Raw genomic sequence first — 21,776 nt, forward strand, 5'->3', positions numbered from 1 at the left:
ACCCATAAAGAACAGCCTGCAATTCTTATTCAAAATGACATTCTTGTTCCTTATTCATGTAATCTATTATACTTTATACTACAAAATAAATTTAGCTTCCACTTAATTTTCTTCTCTGCAAGGAACTCAATTAACTTTAAAAAATGGAACCATCACCTTAAGGGAAAATGTGCATACTGATCTCCGTTTTTCAGAGGACTTTTCACCGGTGCATTTTGGACACATAGTTCATAGCCAACTCAACTATTCCCAAAAGCATCTATCAAAAATAAAAACTATGTCCAAAATCCTTTTGGTTGGAATTAATCTAGATCATACTCTCTAGCGCAGTATCTTACAAATTAATAACTTTACTAACTGGCAGCAGGCAGTCAATAAATATTTGATCAATCAATCATACAAGATACTTCTATAAGTTAAGTTCTGTTTTCTTGAGAGAGCAAACTGGAAATAGTTATTCCCTATAACCGTATTTCTAAGACAACCACTAGTGAGACACATAACTAGGAAGCATCTCCTCAATAAAAAGGTAGGAAGTGGTCACTTAACCCAAATATGAATGCTAATTCATACTGATTCCAATTAATCCCAGTCCATTTTCAACAAGGATGCCAAAATCATTCAATGTGAAAGGAATGGTCTTTTCAACAAACAACACTTGGACAACTAGATATCCACACTCAAAAAAATGAAGTTTGGGCCCTTACCTTACACCATATAGGAAAATTAACTCAAAATAGATCAAAGACCTAAATATAAAAGCTAAACTCAAAAGGTAACATATGTGTAAATCTTCATGACCTTGAATTAGGCAATGGTTTCTTGGATATGACACCAAAAGTATAATCAACCAATGAAAAAATAGATGGTGGATATAGAATATAGAAAGAAACTTAACAATAAGTTTCAATAAAAAGACAATAAGAGACAACCCAATTTTAAAATGGGCGAAGGATTTGAATAAACAATTTTCCAAAGATATACAAATGGCTAATGAACAAATGAAAAAATGTTCAACATCATTAGTCATTAGAGAAATGCAAATCTAAATTATAATAAGCTACCACTTCACATACACAAGGATGGCCAAATTAAAAGGCAACGGAAGTCCAGAAAATAATAAATATTAGTGAAAATGTGAAGAAATTGGAACTATTCTACATTGCTGGTGGAAATGTGCAAGGGGACAGCTGCTATGGAAAATAATTTGGCAGTTCCTCAAAAAGTTAAACATAGAATTATTGTATGACACAGCAATTTGACTTCTAGGTCCAAGAGAATTGAAAACATATGTTCACACAAAAACTTGTACATGAATGTTCATCGCATTATCCACAATAGCTAAAGTGTGGAAACAACCCAAATATTCATTAACTGATGAATGTATAAATAAAATGCAGTCTATCCATACAATGGAGCATTATTCAGCCATACAAAGGAATGAAGTACTGACATGTTACTATATGGATGAACCTTGAAAACATTATGCTAAGTGAAAGAAGCCAGACATAAAAGACCACATATTATACTATTCCGTTTATACGAAACATCCAGAATAGGCAAATCCATAGAGACAGAACACAGATTAATGGCTGCCAGGGGTTGAAGGGAAGAGGAAATGGAGAGTGACTGCTAATGGGCTTGGGTTTCTTTTGGGGGTGATGAAATGTTCTGGAATTAGTCAGTGGTGATGGTTGTACAATCTTGTGACTACACTAAAAACCAGTGAATTGTACATTTTAATACGGTAAATTTTATGGTATGTGAATTGTACCTCAATTTAAAAATATGTATTATATATTCTTAACACTAAATCTATACTGATCATAGTTTAGTCCTCTGATGATTCAGAAACATCTTGATATATTTAAATTTATAGGTGATTTTTCCTTTAAAGTGCCAAATAATGCAAGCTTCAAACTAACAGCATATGCAAAACATGTTCTTTTGTACATGATTCAAAATGGTTTCTTAAAGTTTAATGAGCAGAAAAAAAGTTTATGAAAGGTGTTATGCTAGCAAACTTCATCAGATCTACTGAACCCTAAGAAAAAGTATAACCTCATAACTAAAATTTATGCATGCTTCTTATAATACTAGTTTTTAACTATCTTATTATAATTTAGAGATACAGAAATCAACTGAGCTTGCATGCTTTTCATATTTCAAAATATGAAAAGCAAAGAGAAGAAATTTTAATAATCTAGGTTTTATATGATTATATTCTGAAGAAAAAAATGAAGGTTCTATTAATCAATGAGTGTACAAACAGTAGGAAACATTTCACTAGGTTAGTAATATGGTACATGAAACTTGAAAAACCTTGTGACCACAGTTCTTACTAATGGCACTTCATTTTTCAGTTCCCATCACATGCCTCTGCTACATGAAATCCACAGCTCAGGTCTCTAACAAACTTTCAGTTTTCAGTGCTAGAACTCATGAGTGTATAGGCACTTATAAGGCATATAAATGCAAAACTATCAAATGCCTAACAGAAATAGACTAGTAATTGTTATTTGAGGTTTTGTTTTGTTTTAAATGAGCATCACCTATGCCTCTGGGATCGAGGCAGGTAATGTAAATGAGCAAAGCAGGCCCAGAGGAAGAGGGGGAAGGAGTGGACTATCTCAGGTGAGCTAGGGATCCCAGACCCCATCTAAAGGAGGCGACCATCACTTAGCTCTAGCAAACTGCTGCCAGACAGGAATGAAGGCCCAGCTCAGCCAGAATTCCAATTTCTCAAGGGAGTGTTGGTTTTATGTTTTACGTTCTGTGAAATCTCCCTAATTTCAAAATATTGATAACTAATTTAAAAAAGGTTGAAATAATGCAAAGGCCCAGTAAAGAACATCAGGTACTGAATAAGGCCACTAGTTTGTAAACTCTGAAAAGAAATTCTTAAAACTAGTTTATAACAAATAAACTATAAATACGCTATAACAGATTTAATATACAATATACTTTATATATAACTATATATATATTATATACTATATTATATAGTATAATATTTAGTATATAGTATAATATACTAAATATAGAATACNAATACATTCTAATTATATTTACTCAGGTTTGGGGGGGCATTGGCCATCCTTAAAGTTTTCAAGGTGACCCACAGACCAGACCCTAAAGCTTAGTATTAATATTACATTTCATTCATATTCCTTACTGAATTCTTACCAAAGGCAATTTTGGTTACTTAAAGAAAATTAATTAGGGGAGTGCCTGACTGGCTTGGTCAGAGGAAAATGNGACTAAGCCACCCAGGCGCCCCATGCAACTCTTGATCTCAGGGTCATAAGTTCAAGCCCTGCTTTGGGAGTAGAGATAACTAAAGGAAATAAAAATTAAAAAAAAAAACGAATGAAAATTAAATAGATGGTAAAACTTGTCTCTAGTTTCTAATCACCAACTAGCAGTACAATAGAATGGTGACAGTGCTATCTGAATTACAAATACACAGTTGAATAAAAATCCTGTGTTGTATTTTCTGATATGAACATGTGGAGTTATATACATGAACCTTCCTGAAAAATATACATAGCCACAAAGAAAAAGAGAAAAATACTTTACGAAACTGCTTTTTTAGCAAACCTAGGAGAAAAACAAAAATATAAAAACCCCAAAATACATGAGATCAGGACTGAGATCAAACAAGGCTGTTATCAGACAGAATCTGTGATGGGAGTGAAAAGCAGGGACAGAGACAGAATGCGGCATGTGATGAAGATTGTGGCAGATCTCCAAAAACAATAGCAAAATGCACTTCCTTAAAGAGAGGGGTTTACATTGGAACACTTGGGCTGTGTTCCTCCATTCACAGCCGCAAAGGAAGGAGTGGGAAGTACAACATTGGTGCCAAAAAGCCACCTAAACTCAGTCTGGTTTGGAGAAAAGCAGAGGACTTGTGGCAACACAGAGAAGCACACCCCAGTGCCATATGTAAAAAAGATTTCTCTGAGGCAGAAATCTGGAATCTACCTTGGTCCTCCCACCCATACCTCCTGCAAATAGCTGCCTGAGGAGAATCTAACTCATTAAACTACAAGGAATAAAAAGGTAACTGTCACAGCCTTCGATTAGAGATACCACAATAAAAATGGTAGAAATGAGCAGCACAATGTACCAAATGTCAAAGAATGCTCAGTAGAAAAATATTACAATATATAAGATAAAAACTATATCTAAATATTGTTACATGAATTTAAGAAAATCAATGAAGTCACTACCACTATGAAGAAAATCACAAAGCATAAATATAAGAACTCAAGGAAGAAATGTCTAGACAAGAGGAACAGTGAAAGCATGAACTGGTAGAACTCAAGAAACAGAAGAATACATAAAACTGTCACAGAAATGAAGAAACACTGAAATGAGAACAAAGAGAGACATTCCAGAAGACACAGTAAGAGATATTAAATATAGAAACACACAGATGAAAAAGTGTTTAAAATGATTAATGAGAAAAATGACAGATTAAAAAAAGATACACAAAGGGAGATTCAGAAACATAAAATTAGGATTGCCAAAAAAGAAAATCAAAACAAGCAAACAAAATAAATATTTAAAGATATAATTAAAGAAAATTTCCCTAAATAAAAAGAGATTTAAAGCTACATATTAAAAGGGCACACATGAGCCATTGTGTTTCCATGAGAAAAAACACCAAGCTGGCCTCACACACCCCCACATTCAATGCCAAAAGACATTTGTAAAATACCTACATTACTCCAGGAAAGGGTGAGCCAAGGATTTCATTACCTGTAAGCTGTCCTTCAAGTATAAAGCAACAAAAAAATGAAATTCTACACATGTTGTAAGAATAAAATATTCCCTTTTGTTCCCATGATTCCCTGTTGAGAAACTACTAGAGAATGAACTTCAGCTAACCAAAGAATGCCTGGGAAAAATTTCTGCAAAAGTCCTTGAGTGAGCATTATATATGTATTTAACTGAAGAATTAAGACTAAAACAGAGGGAGATAAAAGTGAAATAGTGAACATAAATATTCTAGGCCTTGACAATGTATAAACACAAATAACAAAAACTGGGAGCAGGAAGTATAAGAAGCTTACTGATTACCTGGACATAATAGCTGGGAGTTAACAGACAGTAGTAAAGCTCACAAATCAAGTACTAGAAGTATAAGTATACATAATATTACAAACTCAAGTACTATTGTGAATACTATTAAGTATTGACTAAGATTGTGGATGGAGAAGAGAAAGGGGAAGAGAGAAGATTTAAACAGAATTTTACCTTTGTTCCTAGAAGAGAACTAAGAGTTACTATCAACAGAGAACTAAGAACATCAAATAAAGCAACTAACAAGACAAAAATACAAACCTTCCTAAATACCATCACAACAAAAGAGCAACAAACAGTGAAAGGCCTAAAATTTATATAAAACTGAGCCTGGGTGGTTCAGTCAGTTGAGGATCCAACTCTTGATTTCAGCTCAGGTCATGACCCCAGGGCCATGGGATTGGACTCCACCCTGAGATTCTTTTAGAGGTCATAGTCATGACCCCAGGGCCGTGGGATTGAGCCTGCTTAGGATTCTCTCTCTTCCTCTGCTCTTCTCTCCCACTCACACATACTCTCTCTCTCTAAAATAAAAAACAAAGATAAACACCAACAGAAATCATAAAATGAAATGCCAGAGCCCAAAAAAAGCATATCTCACATACCAATAAATATAAAGGGATTCAACTCCTATTAAAACAAAGAGAGTTACAAATTTACTCATAAAGTGAAAACCTAATTCCATTAGTAGTAGACTACTTCTAAAATCAAAATGATTTTAAAAGTTTGAAAACAAAAGGATGGGCAAAGAAACACCAAGCAAATTAAACAGAAAGTGGAAATTGTTTTACCCAGCTCTTTCTGACTCAAGAATCTGTGGCCTTAATCACTACAAACTGTGAATACTGCTTCGTGTGTTCCTGGGTATGTGTGCATGAATGAGTATACTTAATATATTAAAGAGAACTATCTAAATAAATTACTCAATTATATATGATCTTTGACATGAGACCAGATTCCAAACTTACAGTACTGCCAGACTGCTGAGTTTAAAGCATTTAATGGTATTTTTTCATATAAAAATCAAAACATTGTACTGAAAACTCCTTGCCTGGATTTATGCCCATGATGTTATTGTTATGGACCTAACATGGTGCAGTAACACTTTACTCTGTTGACAACCTATTGTCAAGCATTCAAAAACAAAAATCCTAATTGAATGGTTGTTCTCTGTAAGGTAGAGATTTAAAGAAGTGCCATTTCATTAAATTTATAGTGTACTACAAATACTTCCATTGAAGCAAAAGTTTTTTTTAACCTCCTGCCGAAACCCACAGCAACGACATTGCTTTTGGGTGTTAAAAGCTGTGGTTTAGTAAAAAGATTTCATGCCTCAGAAACAAAAGAACATATGGGTTGTAAAGATTAAGAGACTCTAGGGATATTATATAAGGTCAATAATGACTCTACCTATAGTGACATCAACTCAGTTAGTGCTTAAGGGGAAATAACTGTGACCCTCTGTGTTTGAATTTCCACAACAATAACAAAAGGAAAGTATTATTATTATACCACCCCGCTTAGCACCAACCTGGTAAGACTGTTGTAGCATTAAGTGACTGAGATGCTCAGGACCCTGCTTGGTTTAATGGGTCAATAAATATTAGCTAATATTATCATAACAAAGATACAAATTTCAAACTAACGCATTATGCAAGTCTTTTAAATCTCTTGTAATTACTGATTATCCACTTAACCCCACAAAGAAGTAGTTCCCTAATGGGAGAAAAAAAAAAGGCATTTAAAGCAGCTCCGTCCCTAAATTCCCTATTCCCTCTCTGCTACCACCTACCACCGACTCAAGATCAGGAGCCCTTCCTCTTTAATCCCATGGTACATCTCCACTAGAGCATTATACCCAGACGTTTTCTTTGTTGGTGCACTGTCTTCTCCACCAAGGCTTCTGTGAACTCCTTAAAGTCAGCGACTATGTCTTTTACATCTCAGCATCTCCAGGGCACCTGTTCTCACATATAATAGAAGCTCTATAAAGGTGTGTTAAATTAACAAACGTGATAGCGTAGGAGACGGATATATATGCATTTATGTACATGTGTGAAACACATGATCCAGTTCAGGGTTTATAGTTTGTGGATTGCAATGCCCTTGCTATCAGATGTTTCAGGAAGGTAGGCAGCTAAGCTACTTCAGTTGGGAAGGAGGTGCAAGAAAAAAGGAATCATTCAAGAAATACTTAAGGGGCACTCTGTGAGCTTCCAGGAAGAAACTTGGCTCTAGGTTATAAAGACCACAGCTCTATCTATAAAGAGCTCACAGCGCCATGGGCCCCGAACAGGTAAGGATCTCACCCCCACCAGTGAGCAGAGATGTTAAAGTTAAAGCCAGATTAAGCCATGTGACTCCCAGTTCTAAACTGCAGGGCTCTTTCCACTAGAACAGTGCCTTTCAAATGCTGAGTGGGCTTATAGTAAAAAATACATTCTGTAGCACTCCCCAGTACAGATACACACGTTTCTGATCTTTTTATTTTCATTCTATTCTATTTCATTTTTTTAAAATGTTCAGCTTGACACACTAAATTGGCTTTTGACTCAAAGGTGGAAAAACACTGCTCTAGGAAATATATTTTTAATCTCTGGAGTTTTGACGTCAGATAGAATTCCTAATAGAATGAATGTATATCTCAGCAAAAAAGGCAAAACACGATCAAATAATCAAATAACCCACACGGACTAATGGAGTCATGCCAGCTGTCACTTAGGGGAAGGGGGTTGGGGGGAAGCTAAACCTAATCTCCATCCGCTTTCCCTAAAGCCACCAATACCCAATCTGAGGGAAAGAGTGTTTGCTGGGCAGGAACAAGCTTGTGGCAAGCCTCCTGACACCCCAGCTCCCTTCCAACCAGACCATGACCCAAAAGACTCTTATTCTATATAAAAATTCTGGAGCTTCCACTTACAATGAATATTTTTTTAAATGATTTTGTATAAGAGACTTTAATAAAGGTGTTTGGATGAGGAACAATGAATTTATTAGAATAAGTGAATGAGGAGTGCCTGGGTGGCTCAGTAGGGCTCTTGATCTTGGCTCAGGTCATGATCTCATAGTTCATGAGATCGAGCCCTTTGCACTCTGCACTGACAGTGTGGAGCCTGCTTAGGATTCTTTCTCTCCCTCTCTCTCTGTCCCTCTCCCGCTTTCTTGCTCTCTCTCAAAAATAAGTAAGCATTGAAAATAAATAAAGTTAACAAAAATCAAAACAAACTATTTTAAACACACTTTATGTAAAAAAAATTCTGAAAATTGCCATACTTCACTTAAATTAGGGGGAGGGAAGTGTAATGATTGATCCCAGATCTGCATAAAATATTCAGAAATGGATCCTTAGTTAAGCTAGTACCTCTTCTGGTTTGCTCTCAAAATATGAAGGCAAAGTCAGTATACAACTCTTCTTCAAATTGAGATGTTTGTACAGCACGTCCCATGAAAGGAAATGTGGTAACAACAATCATCACTACCTAGTAGCAAGCTAGGGATGAACGAACTCCAATGTCCTTAGTGTTCTTTCAAGAAATGTGTTCCCCTGGGGGTGCCTAGATGGCTGTCAGTTGAGCATCTGACTCTTAATTTCTGCTCAGGTCATGATCTCACAGTTCATGAGTTTAAGCCCTACATCAGGCTTCCCACTGACAGCGTGGAACCTGCTTGGGATTCTCTCTCTCCATCTCTCTCTGACCCTCCCCCATTCTCTATCTCTCTCAAAAATAAATAAATAAACTTAGGAAAAAAAAAAAAAAAGAAGTGTGTTCCCCTGAAAAGTCACAAACAGGTGGAAAGACCAGAAAATCCCTTTATGTTCTGTGTCCCCAGGCAATACTACAGCTCTAAAAACACAAACTAAGTATAAGAATGTTCATTCAAGTTCTTGGACTGACTGGCCTTACCATTCACAATCCAAGAAGCAAGTCTGAGTTTAAAGCAGTCATTTTTGTGACATTTGCCTCAAATTAAAAGACTATTTTAGGGCACTTGGGTGGCTCAGTAGACTGAGCCTCTGAATCTTGGTTTCAGCTCAGGTCAAGATCTCAGCATCGTGAGATCAAGCTCCAAGCCCCACATCAGGCTCCACTCTGGGTGGGGAGCCTGTCTGAGATTCTTTNNTTTAAAAAATTAAAATTAAAAAACAATTTTATAAGACTTTAATAAATCCTCCTGTCATCTCAAAATAAATCTGTTTAGAACTATATTTAGAAAAATATTCTTTTTATGAAGGTAAAATACATTTTTCCTAAGAAAAAGGAGAAAGCCATACTTACTATTTATCAGATCTGTCCAATGGAACTTTCTCTAGGGATGGAAGTGTTCTGTGTCTGTGCTCTCTAATACAGTAGCCACTAGCCGCCTAATACAGAGCACTTGAAAGGTGGCTGGTGTGACTGAGAAAGTGTATTTTAAGTTTTCTTTCATTTTAATTAACTCAAATTTAAATAGCTGCATTCGGCCAAGTACCTACCATCTGGGGTAGTGTAGGTTAGATAATCAACAAAGGCTGCAGAGCTGGCTAACTGGCTTTTCTTAGACTCAATGTCACAATTTGAAAAAATGATATTATATACCAATATTCAATTTCCAGCTTCCCAATTAACATTTCATTAATTATTATTTAACTTGTCCCCAGGAGTGTTTTTCAACAAAGTTTGGCGATTTCTATTTCGAAACATGAACATCTTAGATCTGCTGAGCAGAATCCCTTTGGCAGTGTTCAATTTTCCATCTGTGAAACTCAAGCACAGGGAAAGGACAAAACTGAATCCCACCTTCCTCTAGATACAAAGGGAAGAAATGGAATGCATAATCCAGACAAAGGCTAATGTAACCTTCTAGGCTCTTTCATGGGTGTATCAACCCTGCTTGTGTTGCTTTAGACCCAGCTATGGCTTTCCACAAAAGTCATTTCTCCATGAAATGTGTTCCCTTATGATCAAACCCTCTCAAAGCATTCTACCTATTGGAAAACCATTTAAAATATGAACACTAAAATATTCTATATTTAAATGGTTAGAATGCAGTAGCCTGAAGAGAACAGATGCTTCAGAGAGACTAAAATATGCAGATCACGCCAGGACCACTTTCCAAGCAGGTGGCAAAAGAAACTACGCAGTTCCACAGTCAGCTAGGGAAACTCTGCAAGACAATGTGCTCAGAAATGCATTGTGGCCATGCTGTGGCCAAAGGTTAACTCGCTTTAACTTCAAGCAGCATCACTGCACTCACTACAATCTCAAGGTCAATGCCAATTGTTTTTTCAGCTTCTCATCATGCTAACGCTGACACACCAATAAACCACACACACACAGGCACAAATATTTCACTAATTTCATTGTGTTTAAGTAGAATTTCTAGAACGTTAATCTAAAAATTCTATGAGTTGCCTTAAAACGGGCCAACAAGTATACAATGCAAAGAGCAAAGTCACGAGTACCACATACCATATTTGCAGAAGCTGAAACTACACAGAACAAAGCAATTCTAAGACAGCAGTGTAATTCAGGTGAGAATTCAGCACCGTAGATGAGAACTTCATTTTTTCCCCCTCTATCACTACCAATGCTACCGTAAGGTCCTAAAAAAGGACAAGAAACTCACCTACTGTATCCAAAGAACATGGGATCTCAACAAGACCCGTGTCGTGACAGGGAAGCAATGCACACACTCTCCCAGGAGGTTTGGGTCTTGCAGAATAATAAATAGCATTGCCAAAAGGAAAAAAGACTTCATCTGGGGCAACTGAGAGCACTCTGACCTAGCAAGAATCTGTTAGACTGCATAAAAGCTATGTTATACGTATGGATAAGATCTGCAGATGAAGCCTGGGCAGGAAAAAGGAGACAGAGAACTTAAAATGGGGAACCGCTATGCTGTTTGACCCTGAGAGTACCCTCTTCCCCTTCTCACTCTTCCAAGCTATGAACTACAGACTCCACTGACCGCAGCATCTGTGGCACGATCTCTAAGGAAGCTATCAATTATAAAATTCTATGATAAGAGCCTCAATGTCTAAGGCAAGTGCTAGAAACCTCAATGCTTCTTTTTCCCCCATCATCCTAATTCTCAGGGAAAAAAGTAAAATAAATATAATAAATGGCAAAGAATTTTCACATCAGAGGCCCAAGTTCTCAAAGCACATAAGGCTTATAGACAGAAAATAAGAATAACCACTACTTCTCATTTAGTTCTTTAAAAGTCCACTTCAGAATAGCATTATTCTTGCTCCCCAAAATGCAGTTTAAAGGCAGAAATATAAATCTATGTAAAGACACTCAGAGTATAAATTAGTTTTACATAGATAAAACTTAATTCTTATATTTAATATTCTAATACAGATGTATGAGATTAAAATACAGATTCTAGTAAACAAAAGAAACATACGTAACAGAAAGAAAGCCATGTTTTGCTTGGCTCAAAATGTTAACACAGTACAATACTACATTAAATGAAAAAACTTATTAAACTATCTTAGCACAAATATGGCTTAGTCCTTTTTCTAAGTTCCTAATGTATTTATGGGCTAAGTATGTTATTTCATTTTATAAGCCCTCAAGTCCTATGTAACCCACTCCTATTCCTCTAGGTGAGCTTTGGCAGAGGGTTTGAATCAATGTCAATCACATTAAAAACATACTATTTAAGGAATTTATCAGGATGTAACTATGAAATTACACATCTGAAAACATCATCGTTCCTAAATTGGGATTCTGAAAAAAACTCAGTAGAATTGTTTTCTTTTTTTCTTTTCAACAGCCAGAGCATCAACGCATCTTCAACCCCAAGTGTAATATATATTTAATCATGGCTCCTGACTTAGGCATAACATTTCAAATTGTTTCATACGTGTTAAACAAAAGTGCTCACACTCTTACCTGTATATCCAGCATACCATCCCCAAGAAGCCACCATTCCTAAAAGCCATTTATACATGATTCCTTCAATATACCAGAACCGCTTACTGTCCAGCAGTCGAAGGGGCTGAAGTACAATTACATAGCACACGTAGGATAAAAGAGCAACCAGGTTGTTGGCGACCATGAAGGCAAACCTCAACAGGGCTTTCACCAAGATCCAGCCCAGCCACGGAGCTTCTTCCAAAGTCACAGCCATTCTCACATTGGCGTCCGTCCTGTCTTTCTGGGGTGAAAGAAAAATTCATTTAAAAAGGAAAATGGATCACACACATCCAAATAGTCACCAACACAGAAATCGCCTCCAGCACAAAAACACGAGAAAAATCGAGGGTCTAAGCTTTGGCGGTGTAGTACCTCGGTGATCTCTCCGGGAAATTCCAGAGGGGGACAGAGAGCGAGGGAGGAGGAGCCGCACAAGGTCAAGGGAGGTGTTCACGGAGGCACAGGGTATGTCATAATATATTTAGCAAATGATAATACTATTCCCGCTAACTAATCAGTGGCCGTCCCCGCCCCGCGCCTCACTGCAGTCTGCTCTGGACTTTCGGGAAGAAAAACAGACCCACTTGCTTCAGACCCCCTCAGTATTTCCAAACTGACGACACGAGTGAAAGGAGGCGGTTGCAGGGACCCGATCCCATTTCCCAGCTAGGAGAATCTGGGTACCCGAACCACCACCATTCCTGCACATCGATCGTGCCTTAGAAAGGTCTCTCGCCTTAGCAAACAGTTAACGCTAACAATGTTCATTTGCGGCGAAGGGGTTTTTGTTTAACCTTTTATTTAGGCGGAAAAGGAGAAGGGCCTAGAAAAGAGGGCAGGAAGGTGAGAGGAAGAAAGTGGGGGCTAAGACGGCGAAAGAAGGCAGGACGGGAGTAGGGGGAGGGGAGCAAGAGCCAGAAGGAGGTGAAGGCACGGAAGGCACTGATGAGAATGACCGGGGGGCAGGCAAACCAGGGGTGATGTTAGAGGNGACCTCTCCGCTCCCAGTTCCCAGGAGGAGGGCGGCTGAGAACGGGCTGGTAAGGAGCCGCTCTCGTCACCACACGAGGAGCGCTGCGGTCCGCACCGAGAGCCCCCTTTCAGGCCCCACGGCCGGTTCTCATTGTTAGGGCTCTCCCGCGTCTGACCAACTCATGACTGCCCAGACTGGGAAGCTGTCCCCTGGAAGGCTGGATGCCCTCTTTTCTGTCCTAATGAAACCCAATTGCTCTCACGGCTTCTCTTCTGAACCTCCCCAGGGTATTAAGGTCTAGATTTTAAAATCAATTCATCTTAAGGGTCAGAATTCCCGTTTCTGGAGAGCACCCAGCACAGTAATGACAGTTCCAGTCACCCATCCACGTCCCCACTCCCATCTTCCTAAAGAAAAAAAAAAAAAGGGAATCCAGTGGGAATGAGTGAGTGGTCTACCTAGAGACACTGAAATTTAGTCAAGAAGGGAGAAGCACTTAGGCGGCGCCCGCCATTGAGTAAGTGCTCAAAAAATGGTGGCCACAGGTACCCCTGACAGACCAGGTCACTCCTGGGACATCGGAGCTGCATTCTGTTTAAAATGCGGGACCGCCATAAGGAGAATAGACAAAATAACCCAACGACCTGCCCCCCTTGAACATTGTCAAATGGCCTACCTAAATTTCAGCTTAAAAAAAAAACTTACATCCTTTAACCAAAATTGTTAATGCGGATGGGGAGCAGTTTTTACATGTCCCTAGTGAACTGCCATGTTTAAATCAGAATGCTACCTATACTGTCTATTTTGATGATATTTGTTACTGTGTTTGCTTTGGACTCTCAACTATTTCTGATTCCTTCTTTGGTCCACAGGTGAAAGAAAGAAAATTTACTTTTATGTCATAGAAAGAATACCTTCTATTCCCATTCCCTCTGGTGATTAGAAAATGCATGAAAGCGCAGAGCCTGGCTGAAAGAATTGATTAGAATTCCTTTCCATCTATTATTAATTTGTTTTTATTTAGAGCTGTTATTTATCTCTTTCACTAATATATACAGTTGTGTGGGGCATAAAAAGGTGTAGACCCTATCAGAGAACTTTCCATATAATTTCAACTAATGTATAGCAATAGAAAAGTTAGATACGCCTTTTCTATTCCTTTGTATTTTCTCTGAGAATATAGGTACCAAAGTAATAACATCTTTAAATAGATCTCATGAGAGAAAAAAATATTCACACTGTAGATTATTGTCGTTCAAAATATACCATTATATTCTTTTTTATTCAAGGATAGTTAACATACAGTTTTATATTAGTTACTGGTGCACAATATAATGATTTAACAATTCCATACATTATTCATCCAGGTGTATTCTTAATCCTCTTTACCTGTTTCACCCATCTCCCCACCCACCTCTCCTCAGCAACCACCAGTTTGTTCTCTATTGTTAAGAATCTGGGGGTTTTTTTGGCTTGTTTGTATCTTTCCGTTTTTGTTCCTCTGTTTTGTTCCTTAAATTGCACAGATGACTGAAATCATATGGTATTTGTTTTTCTTGGACTGATGTATTTTACTTAGCATTATATCCTCTAGATCCATTCATGCTTTTGCAAATGGCTTTTGAAAAAGTTCACTCTTTTTTATAGCTGAGTAATATTCCATTGTGTATGTTTATGCCACATCTTCATCCATTCATCTATGGATGGACATTTGGGTTGTTTCCATATCATGGCTATTGTAAACAATGCTGCAATAAATGGGGGGGGGGCATAGATCTTTTTGAATTAGTGTCTTTGTTTTCTTTGGGTAAATACCCAGTAACTGTATTGCTGGATCATGTATGGTAGTTCTATTTTTAGTTTTTCAAGGAGCTTCCTTACTGTTTCCCACAGTGGCTGTACCAGCTTGCATTCCTACCAACAAGGCATGAGGGCTCCTTTGGCTCTACATCCTTGTCAGCGCTCATTATTTCTTATGTTTTTTATTTTAGCTATTCTGACAGGAATGAGGTGATACCTCATTGTTTTGATTTGCATTTCCCTGTTGATTAGTGATGTTGAGCATCCTATCCTGTGTCTGCTGGCCATCTGTATGGCTTCTCTGGAAAAATGTCTATGCATGTCCTCTGCCTATTTTTAATTGGATTGTTTGTTTTCTTGCTGTTAGGTTGTGTAAGTTCTTCTTTATATATCATTATATTTTTAAGTGAATAAGATAGGTAAGGCGTGGGTTCTATTTGATCTACCCCATTCAGGATTCCTCATATGCTGGTAAACATTGGCTGACACTTAGTATGTGCAATGGGATTTATACTTGATTTCTGGATCACTGAGAACCTGCCAGGGCACCAGATACACCAGCACTTGCTAATATGTAATTAGGACTAGCCAGCCAGGTCCAGAAAAGGTCCACAGGTTGAGCAGGACCTTGAATAGTGGGTCTCAAACTTTAGTATGCAAAACACCACTTGGGATATCTCTTGAAAGTATAGATTCTTGGGCGTCACCCCAGAATATTTTAGTACTTCCAGAGGGGCTTTTTAAAAAGTATCATAGATAATTCTGATGTGAGTAATAGGCAGACCTTACTTTAAGAAAACCTGACCTAGAGGCATCCTGAGATAATTACATTCTTTTCTAGACCTTTCATAATTTTAAATTATTTGATCATATCTGTTCTCATCTGTATTAATCAGCTTTGGCTGCTATAACAACATACCACAGACTGGGGAGCTTAGACAGCAGAAATGTATTTTCTCACAGTTCTGGAGGCTAGAAGGTTGAGATCAAGGTATTGGCAGAGCCACACTCTCTCTGAAGGCTCTAAGGAAGTTCCTTCCCAACAGGCTTGCTTTCTCCTGAGGCCCCACCTCTCTGGCTTGTAGATAGCTGCCTACTTCCTATGTCTTAACATGGTTGTTGCTGTGTGTGCACATGTGTCTGATGTCAGTCTCTTTCTGTGTATCTTAGTCTCTTCTTATAAGGACAGTAGTCACATTGGATTAGGGTCCACCCTAATTACTCCCATTTTAACTTAATTACCTCTTTAAAGGCCCTCTCTCCAAATGCAGTTATATTCTGAGGTCCTGAGGGTTAGGGTTTCGATATATATGAGCTTTAGGGGGACACAGTTCAGTCATAACATCATCCTTCTACTGTTTACACTACAGAATTCTGCTACTTAAGTAGCTCCTTATGGAAGGGATGTGGAAGCCCTAATTCTGATTATTTCAGCTGTTCTCCTCTTGACTGGCTCCTACCTCATTGGACTTTTCTTGAAGTTAAGCAAACAAAGCAATATACCGTATTCCAAGACCAGATATACCCTGGTCTTTTTGTTGTCCAGGGTGAATAAAGGGGCTTAGTTTTCTGAGCACAGCACATTCAGTTTCAAGCCAATTCAGTACCTACAATGGTTAAGAATCTGCATTTGAGCTGACTTCAGGGAACACTATCAGATGATGCTTTATTTATTGTATTTCAGAGTTCATTCTAGATATAAATATATATCTATATAAACTTTTTTTCCCCTGCTGCCTTTCAACCCACTTAGGTATTCTCCTGAGATTTTTTTTTTTTGGTAGCTTATTTCCAAAACAGCACAGGCAGCCAGATATATAAATGCTTTGAATGACTGTAACAAGAAGTTTGAGAAAACCAGTTCTTCTAGAGAGATCTGTAGAAATCAAGGACCTTCCTCAATAGCTTCCTGCTACCTTAAAGCTATGTTTCTCAAAACACAAACATTAAGTCAAGAATTTGAGAGCCTTCATATATATACCCCAATAGGAGAAAAGGGAGAACAGACCCCACCCTATAGCCACAGGCCTTATAGTTTCGGTTTCAAAAGTCCACATTTGGACCACAAGAAGATGGTCTCTTGAAAGAGAAATGTGACTTCTTACATTTCCAGGAATCTCCAGACACTTTAAAACAATTTAACCACAACCCTCAGAAGGTTTGAGTCTACCCATCTGGTCCACGTGCATCTAACTAAGTAGGTTATAACCAGGAAGGGGCTCCCTCGTGCAGAAGAATCCCCCTGGGCTGTCTCTTTTCCTAGTAGCAATTACAAAACCATTTCACCTGCTCAGGCTGCTCTCTGCACTGGAGCTCTGGTGAACTATTTCCTGTCTAAAGGAAAGCCCCATCGACATTGTTATAAGGGCACGATGACTTGGCATAGCTCCTCCCCATCACCAAACAGAGTTGTAAACCAGACAGTAGAACCACAAGAGAATCAAATTCTGACTGATATCAGCTTTAACTTTGAATCATATGTGTGTATGTATATACACATACATATATATCATATTTTTTTCCTTTATATTAGTGTCAGTAATCATTTTATATAAAATGTATTAGGGATTATAGCCTTAATACTTTTAAGGCAAGTTGAGTCAAATCATCAAGACCTGACAGCTTGATTTCAGCCGTTTCAGCAACTTTTTATTAACAAGGTTGGCCCTAAAAAATGTTATGAAGTAAAGAATTCTCTCTTCTCATCTGCACCCCTCTCCTTTTCAACTTACTTCCCTTTTCTCCTCTTAATACTAAAATGGCCCCTAGTTTCCAGAAGGCACTGAAGACCCTGCCTAAGACCCCCACACACATACACCAGACAACCCTCTAAGCTGTAACCTTCTTTCTTACCTGTCCAACTTTGCATTTCCTTGGTCCAGCCCTGTCTTTCCTGCCTCATGTGGTAAACCCATCCCTGCTGAGTTCCTTGTGGCCATGTGTTCCCTCTTCCTAAAGTATGAGCACTTTATAAAGGCCCCTCCTAAAATCCCCTGAGTCTTAATTCATGTGCAGCAGCAGATTCTCAGGCACTGTAGTAGATGATTTTCTTGTAAGATATTTTGGAGGCTATTTCAGTAAGTTCTTCCCCTGACAAAACCTAGGAAGTCATGTAGTACATCTATGAATAAGACAAATTCAGATTTAAAATTGTATTTTCCTGAGGCGCCTGGGTGGCTCAGTCAGTTATGTGTCCGACTCTTGATTTCAGCTCAGGTCATGATCTCACAGTTGTGAGACTGAGTCCCGCATCGTGCTCTGCACTGAGTGTGGAGCCTGCCTAAGATTCTCTCTCTCCCTCTGCCTCTCCCCTGCTCACATGCTTCCCATCTCTCTCTCTCTCTCTCTCTCTCTCTCTCAATTTATAAAATTGTATTTTTCTAACATAAGAACCAAAATAATGATATTATTACTGATTATGTTAAAGTGGTAATAATAGCTGATATATATTGATCGATTTCTACATTCCAGGCCCCCTTCTTAATGGTTTACCTGAATTAATTTATTCAGTCTTCCCAAAGACCATATAAGGAGCATATTGTTAGACATCTTTTATGGATGGAGAGATCAGACAATCTGCCTGGCAAGTGGCAGGGCTGAGACTTGATTTCCAGTTCTCAGGCTCCAGAGCCCGTGCTCCTGACCACACACTACAGTGCCTCTCTGAGAGAGAGATTGGTGGGAAATCTCTTCTCCACTGAGAGAGAGATCGGAGGTTTCAGAGATGCTACTCTTTTCCAGTCTCACCTCTTACCATACCCTCCTGGGCCCTGCCCTGTTTTGCAGCCACCCCTCCCCGGGCTCTATTATTCTAGCCATGCTAAGGTACTCACTCTCTTGAAAGGATCCACGGTGCAACTGCACACATACAAGTTCATACATTTTTTTGTTCATGCTCTTCCCATCTCTGCATCTATTTGATTATATTCATCCCTTGTGGTCCTGTTGAGATATCAAAGAAACCTCCCACCACTTCAGAACTCATTGCCTCTTCCTCCATATGTATGCTTCTGCCTCAGTGCTTACTACCTTCTAACAAGCCTGGATGTTTTATATTTCAGATTCTCTGCTGAGATTAGGAGTTCCGTATCATCTTTTTCATTATTTTCCTGGTGCCTAGCTTAGTGCCTTATATATGGTAGGAAATGAATTAAAAAAATTTTTTAATTGGGGTAGGGGGACAGAGGGAGAGAGAGAGGGAAAGAGAAAGAGAGAGAGAGACAGAATCTCAAGCAGGCCCCATGCTCAGCACAGAGTGTGACGCAGGACACTCTGTCTTGAACTCATGACCCTGGGGTTGTAACCTGAGCTGAAATCAAGGGTCATTTGCTCAACTGACTGAGCCTCCCAGAAACTTTGGTATATTTGCTGCCGAAGCGAGCACTCCTCCCAGAAACTTTGGAAATGAATTTTTTAACTCAATGTTTGTTTAATTTATTCAGATTAAATACTTTCTTTCTGGGGGGTGCCTGGGTGGCTCAGTTGGTTGAGGGTCCAACTCTTGATTTCAGCTCAGGTCACAATCCAAGGGTCTTGGGATTGAGCCCCTCGTGGGGCTCCATGCTTGAGATGCTCTCTCTCTCTCTCTCTGCCCCACTCCTCCTCTCTCCTACTCATGCATGCTCTCTCTCTCTAAAAAAAGTTTAAATTCTTTTTTTAAATTGACAAATAGGATGGTGACATCATCATTATCATCAAACCAAGCCAGAAGAAATAAGATTGCTAATACTTCATTCCAAAATGTATTTCAATCTTTTAAACGTGATTGTTTCAGTAATAGTCACTGACTAGAAGTACTTCAACTGAATCACTGACTATGCAAAAGAATATTATTTCTTTTATTCTTAAAATAGCATCCTTTCTCTATTCTCAATGCATCCCAGATAATGTGGTCAGTGTTTTCCTTAAAGCACCATATTTAACATTGCATTTTCCCTTTCAATTTTTGGCAATGTCTTCCAGCGTCATAACAATCTAGTCTGAATGTCCCTATCTGATTTACTTCAGGGCCTTCAATACCGAATTCCTCACTCATTCTAGACTTTATCAGCCAATGGGTCATGCACACCAGTGGGTTTCACTTAGGTTCACGTGGCAGAGCCTGGTGCTGCGAGGGCTGCCTCCGTTTACCCTACACTATTATCATGGTTTTAATGAGTGCCAGAAAGTTAAAGGTTGGGAAACATTGTCGGATTCTACCTCAATTCTTGTTTACTTCCCAACCAGCTTGCTCTGCTTTTAAATGAGCACATTCTGGAGCTTTACTTTGTGACTGCGCCTCATACCTAGAATGGCATCCTTCTTTCTTTCAGATCATCTTTGAACAACCACGGGGGGGTTGTCTTCTTGTCCAGGACTCCAGAGTCCTTTCTTGGATTTCCTACTGCATTTATACAGAGCACTTCATGGTTTTGACTTAATTCTTTGCTTTCACACATTCCTTCTGCATGCGTGTCACAGTAGATAGCCACAATTAACTGCCCACTTAGGAACCTGCACTTGAAAGAGATCTCAGCGTGTAACTGTATGGAGTCAAGAAGTTCCAGGTGCACAGTTTGGTGGCGCTCTGCCTCCGAGTGCCAACAAGTACCGGCTGTTCCATCTCATCTCTGTCTGCTGGTCTTCAGTTGCTGTATCCTTTCAGTCACTCTGTCCTTCCAAGCTCCACCTTCCCCTTTAAAGCCAGATCCACTTTCTTCAGCCTCTCTAGACCCTCCAAAAAGCTGAGTCTTCTCAATATCCTGGGCTCCCCTTAGTTTCTGAAGAAGACTTCTTTTTTCATGGTTACCTGAGTCCCAGCTTGGCAATTTCCCGGGACTCTGCACAGAATTTCCCAGCATGGACTTATTTCTGGAAACAGTATCCTGACTAGCTGCTCTGCACTACCTTCTTCTCCCTTCCTCTGCCCTCACCTCCATCCTCAGGAGACCCCATTGAATCTGATCTCTCGTTTTCTTTCACAGCTCCAAGACCTACCATGGATCAAAAGCTCCTAACCTGTTCTGGAACTTTTGATCCCATAAGTATCCAATGTTTCTGAGTTGGATACTTATATTTCCATGAATAAGAAAGAAAGAAAGAAAGAAAGAAAGAAAGAAAGAACGAACAACCCACTGAAGCATCTACATTCTGATGTGTGTCGGGGGTGGAATTCAGTGATGTCTGATAAGAAAGAGGAATTTCCCTGTAAAAAAGGAACACAGGATAATTGCACTTATGAACAGAGGCAATAAGGTGTGGAGAAATGATGTGGCTTGTTCATCATAGCATGTATCAGAAATAGAGCTAGTGTGGCCTTATAAGGACAAGCTTCTCCCAGTTGACCCAGGACTTTCATGATTTTAATACTCAAAGTCCACATCCCAGGAAACTACTCAGTCCTGCAAATGGCTGATGACCATATGTGGTCTCCTGACCCCTGGTCCCCAAGCAGTCCCTTTACCAGATTACAGAGGCCCGGCTTCCCTACCCACTCTACCTTTTCTCTGCTATACCTGCTCCCTGATGAGCTGATACACCAGAGGCTGGTTAACAAGCCATTCAGGGCTGATAGTGTGTTTAATGTTTCCTCTAAAGGATATTACTTGTCCTTACCAGGGTTAAATTTCCCTCTCTTATCCAAGCCTTCTGCGGTATAGCTTGGCTCTTTCTGTGGTTCTCATCAGTTTAAATCCTAAGGGGTTTGAGCAAAAATCTTTACTCTGCTCATAATCCAGCTGTGTGTTTAAAGTTAATTTGTTATCTTGGGGACGAAGCCTAATGGCTGAGACCCTGTTGTAATGAAAGTCATGCCACCTTGCCTTTCTCTAGTGCTTTATAGTCAACAAAATTCTTTCTCTCTCTCTGCCCACCTCTCTCTGTCTCTCCTTCTCTCTCTCTCTCTTTCTCTCTCTCTTTCACACACACACACACACACACACACACACACACACCCCTTATTGGATGTTAACAATAACCCCTGAGGATAGGCAGGTACTTACTGGTTGCAAGAAGTAAGAAGGGTAAGG

General features: G+C 39.0%; 1 protein-coding gene across 3 annotated transcripts in view; it reads right to left on the bottom strand.

Moving 5' to 3' along the window:
* LPGAT1 (lysophosphatidylglycerol acyltransferase 1) overlaps positions 1–21,776 on the bottom strand; it is a 116,740-nt gene that overhangs the window by 66,991 nt on the left and 27,973 nt on the right. For 2 of the 3 annotated variants that reach the window (XM_077763175.1, XM_077763177.1), the window contains exon 1: positions 11,973–12,239. In XM_077763175.1, coding sequence (XP_077619301.1) covers positions 11,973–12,210 — 238 coding nt within the window. In that variant the 5' untranslated portion in view covers positions 12,211–12,239. Of the gene's footprint in view, positions 1–11,972; positions 12,240–21,776 lie in introns of those variants that run through there. The other variant, XM_077763176.1, reaches the window with a different exon arrangement.

This window comes from Crocuta crocuta, unplaced genomic scaffold (assembly GCF_008692635.1).
Source record: "Crocuta crocuta isolate KB4526 unplaced genomic scaffold, BGI_CrCroc_1.0 scaffold3, whole genome shotgun sequence".
In the NCBI taxonomy this organism is placed as follows: Eukaryota; Metazoa; Chordata; class Mammalia; order Carnivora; family Hyaenidae; genus Crocuta; species Crocuta crocuta.